A 15941-nucleotide genomic window follows, 5' to 3' on the forward strand; every position below is an offset into this window, starting at 1 on the left:
TATTTTCTCAGTCCCTTTCTTTTTGTCTTCTTCTGGGACCCCTATAATTCAAATGTTGGTGCGTTTAATATTGTCCCAGAGGTCTCTGAGACTGTCCTCAATTCTTTTCATTCTTTTTTCTTTATTCTGCTCTGCAGTAGTTATTTCCACCATTTTATCTCCCAGGCCACTTCTCTGTTCCTCTAACTCAGTTATTCTGCTATTGATCCCTTCTAGAGAATTTTTAATTTCATTTATTGCATTGTTCATAATTGTTTGTTTGCTCTTTAGTTCTTCTAGGTCCTTGTTAAACGTTTCTTATATTTTCTCCATTCTGTTTCCAAGATTTTGGATCATCTTTACGATCATTATTCTGAATTCTGTTTCAGGTAGACTGCCTATTTCCTCTTCATTTGTTAGGTCTCATGGGTTTTTGCCTTGCTCCTTCATCTGCTGTGTGTTTCTCTGTCTTCTCATTTTGCTTAACTTACCGTATTTGGGTTCTCCTTTTTGCAGGCTGCAGGTTCGTAGTTCCCATTGTTTTTGCTATCTGCCCCCAGTGGCTAAGCTTGGTTCCATGGGTTGTGTAGGCTTCCTGGTGGAGGGGACTAGTGCCCATGTTCTGGTGAATGAGGCTGGATATTTTCTTTCTGGTGGGCAGGTCTGCGTCTGCTGGTGTGTTTTGTGCTGTCTGTGGCCTTATTATGATTTTAGGCAGCCTCTCTTCTAATGGGTGGGGTTGTGTTCCTGTCTTTCTAGTTGTGTGGCATAGGGTGTCCAGCACTGTAGCTTGCTGGTCGTTGAGTGGAGCTGGGTCTTGGCGATGAGATGGAGGTCTCTGGGAGATTTTCGCCATTTGATATTACGTGGAGCTGGGAGGTCTCTTGTGGACCAGTGTCCTGAACTTGGCTCTCCCACCTCAGAGGCACAGCCCTGATGCCTGGCTGCAGCACCAAGAGCCTGTCATCCACATGGCTCAGAATAAAAGGGAGAATAAAAAGAAAGAAAAAAAGGGGAAGATAAAATAAAGTTGTTAAAATAAGAAATAAATAATAGTTTTTAAAACTTTTTTTAAGTAATAAAAAAGATGGAGGAAAGAAAGCAGAGAGCAACCAAAGGAAACCAAAAAAACAAATCCATCAATGATAAAAAGTGATAAAAACTATATTAAAAAAACAAGAACAACAACAAAAAATGGACAGACAGAACACTAGGACAAATGGCAAAGGCAAAGCTATACAGAGAAAAGCACACACAGAAGCACACACATACACACTCTCAAAAAGAGAAGAAGGGGGAAAAATATATATCATTGCTCCCAAAGTCCACCTCATCAATTTAGGATGATTCGTTGTCTATTTAGGTATTTCACAGATGCAGGGTACATCAAGTTTGTTGTGGAGATTTAATCCGCTGCTCCTGAGGCTGCTGGGAGAAATTTCCCTTTCTCTTCTTTGTTCGCACAGCTCCTGGGCTTCAGCTTTGGAGTTGGACCCGCCTCTGTGTGCAGGTTGCCTGAGGGCATCTGTTCCTCACTCAGACAGGATGGGGTTAAAGGAACAGCCGATTCGGGTGCTCTGGATCACTCAGGCCTGGGGGAGTGAGGGGTATGGAGTTCGGGGCGAGCCTGCGGCGGCAGAGCCCAGCGTGATGTTGCACCAGCCTGAGGCATGCCATGTGTTCTCCCTGGGGAAGTTGTCCCTGGATCTCGAGGCCTTGGCAGTGGCGGGGTGCACAGGCTCTCGGGAGGGGCGGTGTGGATAGTGACCTGTGCTTGCACACAGGCTTCTTGGTGGCTGGAACAGCAGCCTTCGCGTCTCATGCCCGTCTCTGGGGTCTGCGCTGATAGCCGCGGCTCATGCCCGTGTCTGGAGCTCATTTATGTGCGCTCTGAATCCCCTCTCCTTGCGCACCAGGAAACAAAGAGGCAAGAAAAAGTCTTTTGCCTCTTTGGCAGCTCCAGACCCTTTCCTGGACTCCCTCCTGGCTACCTGTGGCATACTACCCCCCTTCAGGCTGTGTTCACGCAGGCAACCCCAGTCCTCTCCCTGGGATCCGACCTTGGAAGCCTAACCCTCAGCTCGCAGACCCCACCCGCTCCAGCGGGTGAGCAGACAAGCCTCTCGGGCTGGTGAGTGCTGGTTGGCACCGATCCTCTGTGCGGGAATCTCTCCGCTTTGCCCTCCGCACCCCTGTGGCTGTGCTCTCCTCCGTGGCTCTGAAGCTTCCCCCCTCCGCCACTGGCAGTCTCCGCCCGCGAAAGGGCTTCCTAGTGTGTGGAAACCTTTCCTCCTTCACACCTCCCTCCCAGAGGTCCAGGTCCCATTCCTATTCTTTCGTCTCTCTTTTTTCTTTTTTTTTTTTTTGCCATACCCAGGTATGTGGGGAGTTTCTTGCCTTTTGAGAAGTCTGAGGTCTTCTGCCAGCGTTCAGTAGGTGTTCTGTAGGAATTGTTCCACATGTAGATGTATTTCTGATGTATTTGTGAGGAGGAATGTGATCTCCACGTCTTACTCCTCCGCCATCTTGAAGCTCCTCCCAAGATTTACTCTTAACAATTTAAAAATATACAGTATAGTAATAACTATAGTTGCCATGCTGTATATTACATCCCTATGCCCTAATTATTTTATAACTGGAAGTTTGTACCTTTTGACTTCCTTTACCCATTTGGCCCCCCCTCCACTTCCTGCTTCTGGTAACCCCCAGTCTGTTTCCTGTATTTATGAGCCTTTTTAAAAAAATGATTCCACATGTAAGTGAGATCATATGGTATTTGTCTTTCTCTGTGTGACTTATTTCACTTAGTATAACGCCTTTAAGGTCCATACCTGTTGCAGATGGCAAGATTTCATTCTTTTTTATGGCTGAATAACATTTTATTGTATATATTTAGCACATTTTAAAAATCCATTCATCAATGGAGACTTAGGTTCTTTCCACATCTTGGCTGTTGTAAATAATGCTGCAATGAACATGGGGTTGCACAGGTCTTTTCAAGTTAGTGTTTTCATTTTCTTCAGATAAATACCCAGAAGTGGAATTGCTGGATCATATGGTAGTCCTATTTTTAATTTTTTGAGGAACCTCCCTACTGTTTTCCATAGTGGCTGCACCAATTTACATTGCCACGAACGGTGTTGAGGGTTCCCTTTTCTCCACATCCCTGCCAACACTTGTTATTGCTTGTCTTTTTTTTTTTTTTTTTTTGCGGTACGTGGGCCTCTCACTGTTGTGGCCTCTCCCATTGCGGAGCACAGGCTCTGGACGCTCAGGCTCAGTGTCCATGGCTCACGGGCCTAGCCGCTCTGCGGCATGTGGGATCCTCCCAGACCGGGGCATGAACCCGTGTCCCCTGCATCGGCAGGCAGACTCTCAACCACTGCGCCACCAGGGAAGCCCTGCTTGTTTTTTTATGATGGCCATTCTAACAGGTGTGAGGTGATATCTCATTATGGTTTTGATTTGCATTTCCTTGATGATTAATGATGTTGAACACCTTTTTTTTTTTCATGTACCTGTTGGCCTTCACTGTGTTTTCCTTGGAAAAGTGTCTATTCAGGCTTTTTTTTTTTTTTCTGGTACGCGGGCCTCTCACTGCTGTGGCCTCTTCCGTTGCGGAGCACAGGCTCTGGACGCGCAGGCTCAGCAGCCGTGGCTCACGGACCCAGCCGCTCCGCGGCATGTGGGATCTTCCGGGACCGGGGCACGAACCCATGTCCCCTGCATCGGCAGACGGACTCTCAACCACTGCGCCACCAGGGAAGCCCTATTCAGGCATTTTTAAATTGGATTTTCTTTTGCTATTAAGTTGTATGATTTCTTTATATATTTTGGATATTAAGCCCTTATCAGATATATGATTTGCAAATATTTTCTCCCATTCTAAACTTTCCTAGTTCTGTTATCAATATTTTGAGCAAGGGCTATAATATATATACTTCTCAGCTTAATGCTTACTTAATCTTAGATGAATCAAGGTATTTAATATTAGTCCTTCTATTAACTAATTTATGGGAGTAAGGAACCTAGAGGTTTTTCTTTTCATATGTATCATTACTTGAGGCATATGAAATATGTATGGTATATTTTCCCTAATATCTCTGATCATGCAGTGGGTACTAAAGTCTATGAACTTTAAAAAATGTTTCAGTGTATTTGAAAGTAAGTTTCTTTGTGGAGTCTCTATGTGAATCTATTTTCTGATATTTAACTGAAAAGTTTTCTTTAAAAAAATTTTATTTATTTATTTTTGGCTGCGTTGGGTCTTTGTTGCTGCTCGCGGGCTTTCCCTAGTTGCTGCGAGTGGGGGCTACTTTTTGTTGTGGTGTGCGGGTTTCTCATTGTGGTGGCTTCTCTTGTTGCAGAGGATGGGCTCTAGGCATGTGGGCTCATTAGTTGTGGCTTACGGGCTCCGGAGTGCAGGCTCAGTAGTTGAGGCGCATGGGCTTATTTGCTTCCGTAGAATGTTTGATCTTCCTGGACCAGGGCTCGAACCCGTACCCCCTGCATTGTTAGGTGTATTCTTAACTACTGTGCCACCAGGCAAGTCCTGAAAATTTTTCATTTAGCGGATTTATTGTTCGTTGTAGCAGGTTAAAAACCTGTTTATTGTAGCAGATTAAAAATCTTCCAGAAGGTGCTCTTATGGTATTGTTATGAATATTAACAACATTCTTGCTAGTTAATGCTCAGAAATGTTGCAAGAAATTAGAGACATGTAGGTTATGGAGACCTCTGTTACACGAGTTTGGAAAAACCTCAATTTTGATCGTATGAAAGGCATCAATTATGGTTCTACATCATGTTTGGGTTTTAAGGAATTCTGTGGCCTAATAAGATTCAGTTATATTGGGTCTGGAGCTCAAGACTGTTTAGAAAATGGTGACATCATTTGTACAGATTCAAGAACTGGCTAATGTTGTTGCTAATTGAGCATGTCATTTTTTTCTCACAAAGTAAGGTCAAGACTTCAGCATATGTCTGTCGAATGCTTTAAAGTATTAATAAGTATTTTAGTTTTACAGGGCATGTATCTAAGTCTCCCTTCAGAATTTCTACATTTTGTAATTTTGAAGACATTGTTAATTTCTCTTCTGTAGTTTTAAGATGACCTGTAATAACATGACTATTTGTGAAGTCAGTGCATTTTACTTTGAGAACGAGTAATGATGATTAAGTTATAAACAAGTGACTCCCAGGAAATACAAATTTTATTTGAAAATTATACTTTGCCTTTAGCTAGAATAAACTTTATCTCCAGTTTGGTTTTACTCTAAGGAGTATTGAAGTTTCTCCATGCTGTATTCATTTGACAAAAGTCTAGGAACAGATTTCAGAATGATTTGCTACTTTCAGCCAATGGTGATAGTTCACAGCACTTTTATCATTTATTGTTATTTCAGAAATTGTTGAAAACCTGGTTATAAATGACAGTTCACCTCAGATACCTGAGACAATTGACAGACTCTTCGTGGACATAGCAAATATCAACAGGGAGTCTATGGCTGAAATAGACGACTCTCAGGTTGGTATTTTGTTTATAACTTTTGATGATTTTGTTTATAAGTTTTGACGATTCACTGTTTTAATTAATGTATAAGTAAAAAATATAGACTTCATGATTAACATGAAATCTAAATACATGGAAATCAAGCCTAATGGCACATTTGGGGAAAATAGTGTTTTAGAAACCAATGGAAAAATATGTCTCAAATTTATATGTACTGTTTAATCTGTCTAGGCTTCAGTTTTCTCATCTGTGAAAAGGACCATAATAAAACCCACCTCCCAGTGTTGTTGTGAATAGTGAACAAAATAACATATTTAAGGTCCTGGGTGCATAGCAGTTAGTCATTAATAAGAGTTCTCGGGCTTCTCTGGTGGCGCAGTGGTTAAGAATCTGCCTGCCAACGCAGGGGACATGGGTTCGAGCCCTGGTCCTGGAAGATCCCACATGCCACGGAGAAACTAAGCCCGTGTGCCACAATAAGAGAAGCCACTATGATGAGAAGCCTGCACACCGCAATGAAAAGTAGCCCCTGCTCTCTGCAACTAGAGAAAGCCTGCGCACAGCAATGAAGACCCAACACAGCCAATAAAATAAATAAATAAAAATAATAATAGTTCTCTTTTCCTTCCAACAAAGTAAGAAACTGCGTGGTACCTGGTAGTGGGGAACTCAGTTGAATATAAGCCTTCAGTGATGCTTTTTCGGGTTTTTTTTTTTTCCTAGTGTTTAATTGGAGGTCTGTCACGTAAGTTTTTTTAATTATTTTTTTATTTTTTTATTTTTTTTTGCCGTACGCGGGCCTCTCACTGTTGTGGCCTCTCCCGTTGCGGAGCACAGGCTCCAGACGCGCAGGCTCAGTGGCCATGGCTCACGGGCCCAGCCGCTCTGCGGCATGTGGGATCTTCCTGGACCGGGGCACGAACCCGTGTCCCCTGCATCGGCAGGCGGACTCTCAACCACTGCGCCACCAGGGAAGCCCTGTCACTTAATTTTGAAATTGCCTTGAGGTTCTGAAATACTTTTGGGAATGTTTACCTTGGGCAGTTCCTTCCATTTTGGTGATTGCACACATGTGAGAATAAACTGAAACTTGATTCACACAGGTGAGAATAAAGTTTGTTGTAAATATGTCTTATATATAACTTCATTTATATAACTTTATATATAATTCATATGCCATATAATTTACCCATTTCAAGTGTACAATTCAATGATTTTTAGTATTTCACAGAGTTGTGCACCCATCACCACAGTTAACTTTAGAACATTTTCATCACCTCCGAAAGAAACGTCGCACCCATTCACAGACACTCTCCATTTCCTCCTCTCTCCTCCATATCTAGGCGACCTCTAATCTACTTTCCCATCTCTGTGGATTTGCCTATCCTGGACATGTTATATAAATGGAATCATACAATATGTGGTCTTTTGGGACTGCTGTCACTTAGCATAATGTTTTCAAGGTTCTTCCATGTTGTAGCATGTATCTGTACTTCATTACTTTTATTTTTAATTCTAATTTCCATGTGAAAGCTTGAGTTTTATTTATTGATTGATTGGCTGCGTTGGGTCTTCATTGATGCACGTGGGCTTTCTCTAGTTGTGGCGAGCAGGGGCTACTCTTTGTTGCGATGTGAAGGCTTCTCATTGCGGTGGCTTCTCTAGTTGTAAAGCACGGGTTCTAGGCACGTGGGCTTCAGTAGTTGTGGCACGTGGGCTCAGTAGTTGTGGCTCGTGGGCTCTAGAGCACAGGCTCAGTAGTTGTGGTGCATGGGATTCGTTGCTCTGCGGCATGTGGGATCTTCCCAGACCAGGGCTCGAACCCGTGTCCCCTGCATTGGCAGGCAGATTCTTAAACACTGCGCCACCAGGGAAGTCCCATGTACTTCGTTACCTTTTATGGCTGATAATATTCCATTCTTTGGATATATCATGTTTTGTATATCCATTCATCTGTTGATGAACGTTTGGGTTGTTTACACCTTTTGGCTACTATGAATAATGCTGCTATGAACATTCATGTACAGGTTTTTATGTTTTTATTTATCTTAGGTATATACCTAGGAGTGACATTGCTGGTCATATGGTAACTCTGTTTAACTTTTGAGGAACTGCCAGATTGTTTTCCAAAGTGACTGTATACCATTTTGCATTCCCACCAGCAGCATATCAAATTGGGTCAAAAATTGACCCAATTTTTCCACATCATCACCAATACTTATTATTAGCTTTTTGATTATAGCCATCCTAGTGAGTGTGAAGTAGTATCTCATTGAGTTTGTTTTATTTTTAATTGTGGTAAAGTATACATAATGTAAAATTTACCATCTTAACTATTTTTAAATGTAAAATTCAGTAGTATTGAGTACATTCACATCATTGTGCAACCAATCTCCAGAACTCTTTTCATCTTGCAAAACTGAAATTCTATACCTATTAAACAACAACTCCCCATTCTCCCTTTCTCGCAGACCCTGGCAACCACCATTCTACTTTCTATCTCTATAAGTTTGACTACTCTTGGTACTTCATATAAGTGGAATCGTACAGTATTTATCGCTTTGTGACTGGCATATTTCACTCAGTATAATGTCCTCAGATTTATCCATGGTGTAGTATGTGTCAGAATTTCTGCCTTTTTTCCCCTCCCCCAGAATTTCTGTCCTTTTTCAGGCTTCATAATATTCCTTTATGTGTACATACCACGTTTTGTTTATCTATATATCAGTCCATAGATACATGAACTGCTTCCGCCTTTTTGGCTTTTGTGAATAATGCAGCTATGAACATGGGCATAAAAGTATCTGTTCAAGTCCCTGCTTTCAATTCTTTTGGGTATATACCCAGAAGTGAAATTGCTGGATCATATGGTAATTCTATTTTTTTTTTTTTGAGGAACTGCCATACTGTTTACCATAGTGGCTGCACCATTTTAAATTCCCATCAGTAGTGCACAAGGGTTGCAGTTTCTCTACATCCTTACCAACACCTGTCATTTCTGTTTTTTGATAGTAGTCATCCTAATGGGTGTGAGGTGGTATCTCATTGTGGTTAATTTGTTTCCCTGATGGCTGATGATGTTGAGCATCTTCTCATGTGCTTATTGGTCATTTGCATATTTTAGTTGGAGAAATATCTATTAAGATCCTTTGCCAATTTTTAAATTGAGTTGTCTTTTTATTATGAGTAGTAGGAGTTCTATATATGTATTCCAGATACAAGTCACTTATCAGATACGTGACTTGTAAAATATTTTCTCTCATTCTGTGAGTTATCTTTTCACTTTCTTGATTGTATCCTCTGAAGCAAAAAAGTTTAAAATTTTGATGAAGTCTAACTTATCAAGTCTTTCTTTTATTGTTTATACTTTTGGTGTCATATCTAAGGAGGATTTTCCTAACCCAAGGTCGTGAAGACTTACTGTTATGTTTTCTTCTGAGAGTTTTATAGTTTTAGTTCTTACCTTTAGGTTTATGATCCATTTTGAGTTTACTTTTGCATATCATATGAGGAAGGGATCCAGATTCATTCTTTTGCATGTGGATATCAAGCTGTCCCAGTATGTTTGTTGACTGTTCTTTCCCCATTAAATTTGTGTTAGTATCCTTATCAAAAATCAATTGACCATAAATATGAGGGTTTATTTCTGGATTCTCAGGTCTATTCCATTGGTCTGTATGTCTGTCCTTATGCCAGTACTACACTCTCCTGATTATTGTAGATTTGTAGAAAGTTTTGAAATTGGAAATGTGAGTCGTTTAACTTTGTTCTTCTCTTTCACGATTCTTTTGACTATTCTAGGGTCCCTTGAATTTCCATATGAAATTTAGGATCTGCTTGCCAATTTCTGCAAAGAAGACAGCTGGAATTTTGATGGGTAGTGCATAAATCCATAGATCATTTGGGGAGTATTGCCAACTCAACAATATTAAGTGTTCTAAGCCATAAAATGGTGTGTCTTTCCATTTATTGTTTATTTTTTTCAGTGTTTTTAGTTTGGAGTGTAAGTTTTGTACTTTTTTGTTAAATTTTCTACATGTTTTATTTCTTTTGATGTTACTGTAGATGTACTGTTTTCGTAATTTAATTTTCAGATTATTCATTGCTAATGTAATTGTTTTCCGTGTATTGATCTTGTATCCTGCAACCTTGTTAAATTTGTTAATTAGTTCTAAAGTTGTTAGTGTATTTTTTTACATAGAAGTCTCTTTTTAGAATGCTCAATATCATTAATCATTAGAGAAATGCAAAGGAAAACTACAATGAGATATCATCTCACACTGCTCAGAATGGCCATCATAAAAAATCTACAAACAATAAATGCTGGAGAGGGTGTGGAGGAAAGGGAACCCTCTTGCACTGTTGAGGGGAATGTAGATTGATACAGCCACTATGGAGAACAGTATGGAGGTTCTTTAAAAAACTAAAAATAGGGGCTTCCCTGGTGGTACAGTGGTTGAGAGTCTGCCTGCCGATGCAGGGGACATGGGTTCGTGCCCCGTTCCCGAGGATCCCACATGCCGCGGAGTGGCTGGGCCCGTGAGCCATGGCCGCCGAGCCTGCGCGTCCAGAGCCTGTGCTCTGCAACAGGAGGGGCCACAACAGTGAGAGGCCCGCGTACTGCAAAAAAAATAATAATAAAATAAAACTAACTAAAAATAGAACTACCATATGACCCAGCAATCCCACTATTGGGCATATACCCTGAGAAAACCATAATTCAAAAAGAGTCATGTACCACAATGTTCACTGCAGCTCTATTTACAATAGCCAGGACATGGAAGCAACCTAAGTGTCCATCGACAGATGAATGGATAAAGAAGATGTGGCACATATATACAGTGGAATATTACTCAGCCATAAAAAAATGAAATTGAGTTATTTGTAGTGAGGTGGATGGACTTAGAGTCTGTCATACAGACTGAAGTAAGTCAGAAAGAGAAAAATACCATATGCTAACACATATATATGGAATCCAAAAAAAAAAAAAACCAGTCATGAAGAACCTAGGGGCAAGACAGGAATAAAGACACAGACCTACTAGAGAATGGACTTGAGGATACCGGAAGGGGGAAGGGTAAGCTGGGACAAAGTGAGAGAGTGGCATGGACATATATACACTACCAAACGTAGAATAGCTAGCTAGTGGGAAGCAGCCCCATAGCACAGGGAGATCAGCTCGTTACTTTGTGACCACCTAGAGGGGTGGGATAGGGAGGGTGGCAGGGAGGGAGACGCAAGAGGGAAGAGATATCGGCACATATGTACATGTATAACTGATTCACTTTGTAATAAAACAGAAACTAACACACCACTGTAAAGCAATTATACTCTAATAAAAATGTTTAAAAAAAAGGTGTGAACATTTTTTGGCTCATGTTACCAAATTGCTTTCCAAAATTCCCCAAATGGCAGCTTTAAGTTGCTTTACTCTGCATGTTTATTTTTCCACCTAACTACCATTTGTTCCTCTGGGAAATTTTAAGTCAAATATTAATTCCATGTGCTTTTGATGAAACAAGTCAAATAATATTTCATATGAAAGTCATCATTAGGTCAACTGTGGCATGGGGATACTGTGTGAGAGAGGTGGAGATGAGCATGATAATTAGCTGCAGAATAGTAGTGAAATGATGGCCATCTAAATAAATAATCCATTTAAAGGGAAGCTCATCAGGGAAATGTGGAATTGTAGGGGGAAAACGTAGTCTTGAGGAAATAAACTAAAATACAATTGTGCACTGTTATTGTACACAAACTGAGTTTAATATTTTTTTCCAGTTACTCCTCTTAGTCATATTACTACCAATATGTTTATGATAAGATAATGGTATATAGCTTCTATCATAGTCACTATAGCACACCGGGAGATTTAGGCCAGAGCTATGGCATATTGGTCTGAGGCAATAGTAGCACCCAGGACCAACTATTGCCTTCAGAGATCTCTTGCCAGAAGCGAATCTACTGCAAATTTTATTCTTGAGATACTATGAGCTTGATTTATTTTCCATCCAGTTGACTGTGTTCAACCTGATAGATAAAACCAGAAGAAGCTACTAGAATCTTTTCCCCCATAGTCCCTAGAACAGAACATAATAAAACAACAAATCTTATTATTTTAATATGTATTCTTTATTTAGCACTTTGGCAGGTAGTATAAGTGCTACATAAATTGAGTGAGATATGATCTTTGATTTCGAGGAATCTAGTTGGGAAATAAGGGTAACAATAAAAACAAAGAATAAATGGTACACAGTAGCATAGTTAATTGCTCAATTATGTAAAACTTAGTTAATATAGGAATTCAAAGAAGAGAGAGACCAATGAAGACTGTAATGGTTGCTGAAAACTTCATGTATGTTCTTGGTGAGGGTGAATTTGGCTTTGAGTTACATAAAGATCATGGGAGGAGGTATATCAGGTGAAGCCAACAGTATGAATAAAGGTACGCAGGAATGAACAAGTTGTGTTCATGGGACAATAAGATAATTACTCTGTGGGTAAGTTTGTGGGAGAAAAGCAAAATGGGACTAGATTATGGAGGACCTGTAAATGACCCACAATAGTGACATAAACGTGAAACATGCACGAAAGAAAATATCATTGGAGGTGGACAGTATCTTCAGTGGCTAAGCAGATGTTTCTGTTGTACAGATTGAAGAAATGGCAGTAAACCTGTGGAACTGGGCAGTTATCAAGAGAACAGCTTTGGGTTTAAATGAAGAGCAGAGTGCTAAATGTACGTATATGTTTTGTGACTCATATTATGAGGAGTGTTCTTATTATACATTAGATTGTGTCCCTGCAGTTTAAATAATATTTTGACCTGTTCTTAGATGCAGGTTTGTTAAAAGAAAACTAAACAAAAAAACCCATAAGCAGTGGTTTCTCAAGCAAACCCTGCCTTGGTTTTGTGGTTTTTCAGAGCTTAGCTCCTTATTAATAAAAATTTAAAAGCGTAACTGCAAGAAATAGTCTACTGGTGAACAACAGAGATGATTAAAAATGAGGCGGGAAAACGAGAACTTGAAAAATTTCAAAGGACATGGAGTATTTCCTTGGAGAAGAGATGATCAGAATCTTCAGGATTCTGAAGAACCATCAAATAGTAGTTTCTCCTCTCCATTAATAAAATAATGAAAAATGTTGCTATGTGAGGAATTCAGATTAAAAAGTCTGTAAAGAATAGTTTCTTCATGAGGTGGGTTAATGAACATTGGACTGAGTTACTGAGAAAAATTATAGAAGTTTTTTGTGAGAGCAAACAAGAATAACAACAGCAAAACAAAACCCCAAAACCATATTCAGCCGCTTAGATGTATTAAATGTGGTCTACTGTCTGGCAGAGTTTGGGTGCTTTAGCTAAATGGGCAGGGTCTAGTGTGCTGACAGTTACTGATTTCCATCAAGGATAGGGACAGTTAATGCATTTATGGAAAGTATATGTCCCATTATAAAGTATACATTGAGGCAACAAACCAAAAGGTGAATCTCTGGAGTGCTTGGCTTGTAGACAACTGAATTTTGTCTGTATGCAACAAATAGAATTTAATACTAAGTATTTATCTTTATGAATATAAACCAAACTGTGTACAACTTCAGTGTATGTATAGGGTAATTAGTGGTTGAAATAGTCAATAATATACTTACTTTTTAGCCCACTCCTCTATTAGGATGTTTAGAGAACAGTTCTGTCTCTTTAACTCTCAGATAATAAATGTTGGTATCATTGCTCCTAGAAGCCTTAGATCTTGTAGTTGCGAGGAGGGAAGAGTTGGAAATTCATCTGTGGGAGAAACTTATTACACAGGTGTTAAAATGCGATGTTAAAATGCTTTAATTCTAAACTTCTCCCATTCTGCATATCAAGGAATATTGCTCTGGCTGTTTTTCACTGCTTGTCAAATAGTGGGGATTTGGTAGATGAAGTGGGAGCTGCAGCCCTAGGACCGACCTTTCCTAATGTACTTACTCTGTATGTAGCAGTTCTTAGATATTTGGGTACTTATTTATGTGTATAATACTTTGAAGATACAGTGGAAAACAGGGTGTAGTGCAGGAAGCCTCTGATTTTAAAAAGTTTTATTCTCGAAATCTGTTGATTGGAAGATATTTTGTCTCAAAAACAAATTCAGTGTGCCTGGATTGTGTTGTGATCAAAACGTCATTAAGATTTATGCACTACAATTTATTATTATTGGGAAGAATTATGGAGCAATGAACAGAAATAGGAAAGGCAGAAGTAGAGGAATGACTCTTAAACTTTAGTTTTAGACCTGTTGTATTTGAGGTGACAATAAGGTTGGAGATGTGAGACTGGAGCTTGTGAGAAAGGTTGGGCTGCCTATAGATTTGATGGTTATTCACATGGAGATGACTGTTGAAGCCACATGAATTGTTGAGTTCTCTGAGGGAGAAAATAAAGAGCAGTGGTTCTTAGATACTGATATAAATGAGAGTCACCTGTGGAGCCTTTTAAAATACAGATGCCCAGGCTCCACCATTGGAGGTTTTGATTTGGGGGGTTTAGGATGAAACCTGGGCATGTCTGTAATTTGAAAAAATTTCTCAGGAATTCTCATGCTTACCAAATATTAAGAACATTTCCCACAGAGGGACACTGCTCAGTGCTGAACCAGGATAGAGTGAGGCATAGGAAGTAGTATTTTTCAAAAAGTTTATTATGATCATTGTGAAATGTAGCTGTGAAGTCAGGGAAGCTGATCTTTGGGAGTGCAGCTTTAGTAAAATGGTAAAGATGCAAAACAGGTTGCAGGGCATTAAGGAGACGAGGGAGTAGCAATAAAACAGATAGTAGGTCATTCAGTTCAAGAAGTTTGACAATGAGAGGAAGAGGAGAAATGGGAGGGAAGCTTGAAGCACAGTGGGGTTAGCTGAATTTTTTCAAGGAAGGGAGATGGATATATTTGAAGGTAGAGGGGAAGGAGTAAATTGAGAGGGAAGCACTGAAGATATCTTTGGAGAGGGAAAATAATTGAGATCAGGGTCCTTGAGTGTATGGAAGAATTAGTAAACTTTGAAAAAAAATAAAGGAAACATTTTCAAAACTGGAAATGTGGGCTTCCCTGGTGGCGCAGTGGTTGGGAGTCTGACTGCCGATGCCGCGGGAGCAGGTTCGTGCCGGGGTCCGGGAGGATCCCGCGTGCCGCGGAGCGGCTGGGCCCGCGGGCCGTGGGCCGTGGCCCGTGGCCACTGGGCCTGCGGGTCCGGAGCCTGTGCTCCGCGGCGGGAGGGGCCGCGGCGGTGAGAGGCCCGCGTACCGCAAGACAAAACAAAACAAAAACTGGAAATGCAGGACAATGTAAATATATGTTTAGAAATTATTTTACTGAAAGTTTTTTTCCCAGAAACAAATTAAACTTGTTGAGGGATGAATAAATTTTACATTTTGTAATGGTTAATAAAATTTTGACTACTTCAATTACCCATAATTTAAGCTGGGCAAATCTTCTCTTTTTCATTGGAATATTAATTAAAAATGGTGTTAGCATAGGTAGAATGGCTGCTGAGATTTAATAACATCAAGGCAACTAGTTCAGTTATATGTGAAGTCATCTTTAAAAAATTGGGTGTGTTTTATGATGAAAGAAACCACACAACTAAAGAGGTTACAATTATTCAGACTTTCTTATTTTCAGGGTAAATGAACTGTATAATGAAGATATCTGTATTTTCTAAGTTATGCTTCAAGAACTTTTACCTCATCTGCAGAAAATAATATATTTAGACAGTTTCACATTTTAGGAGAATAATCTTAAACTATTCTGATGTTCAGAAATTTTGTCAGATGTTGAATAGCTTTACATTCCAATTCTACTTAGAATTATTTTGCTGCCAGCGTGGTACATACAAGAGCATCATGTGAGTCTTTGGGATTTAAGACAGGCAGAAATTAAAATTTGAAAATCAGATATCTGTCTGACTAAAGCATTAAGCACATGATTCATTTGGTAATTTTCAGGTCATTTACTTTTGATAATTGATTTTTTAGAAAGACCTCTAAAGTTCTTATTTTTTAACAACAAAAGTGGTTTCACTTCACTCCTCTTTTCTCTTTATATGTGTATATAAAAGGGGAATGAATGTTTTGTGTTTATGGGTATCTAATTACTGTTTTGCAGTACGGCATGTTGCTTGCAAGTTGTTTTGTATGTGTGAAGGCTCAGCTGCTTCAGAAGAAACTATTCGAAGACAAATTATGGTAAGTCCTAATTAAATCAGGAGAAAGTGCAGATGCAGTGAGAGAGTCATTACTCCTGTGTAGATGGTTGAAGTTAGTGTAAACCTGGAAGGGGGTTATATCCTTTAGTTCTAGCAATGTTACTTTTATAATGATTATATCCATTACAATTAAAGGTCTCAACAGTACTGTAGTTGTTATTACAGTGATTCAGTGGACTAAAACATTGAACTTATAATTCAGGATTTA

At 39.7% G+C, this 15941-nt stretch overlaps 1 protein-coding gene across 1 annotated transcript in view; it reads left to right on the plus strand.

Annotated features, from left to right (window-relative positions):
- TEX11 (testis expressed 11) overlaps positions 1–15941 on the plus strand; it is a 378612-nt gene that overhangs the window by 27461 nt on the left and 335210 nt on the right. The window contains exons 3-5 of the mRNA XM_060086496.1: positions 5385–5506; positions 12146–12230; positions 15634–15713. Of these exons, the coding sequence (XP_059942479.1) occupies positions 5385–5506; positions 12146–12230; positions 15634–15713 (287 nt within the window). The remainder of the gene's footprint in view (positions 1–5384; positions 5507–12145; positions 12231–15633; positions 15714–15941) is intronic.

This window comes from Mesoplodon densirostris, chromosome X, assembly GCF_025265405.1.
Source record: "Mesoplodon densirostris isolate mMesDen1 chromosome X, mMesDen1 primary haplotype, whole genome shotgun sequence".
In the NCBI taxonomy this organism is placed as follows: domain Eukaryota; kingdom Metazoa; phylum Chordata; class Mammalia; order Artiodactyla; family Ziphiidae; genus Mesoplodon; species Mesoplodon densirostris.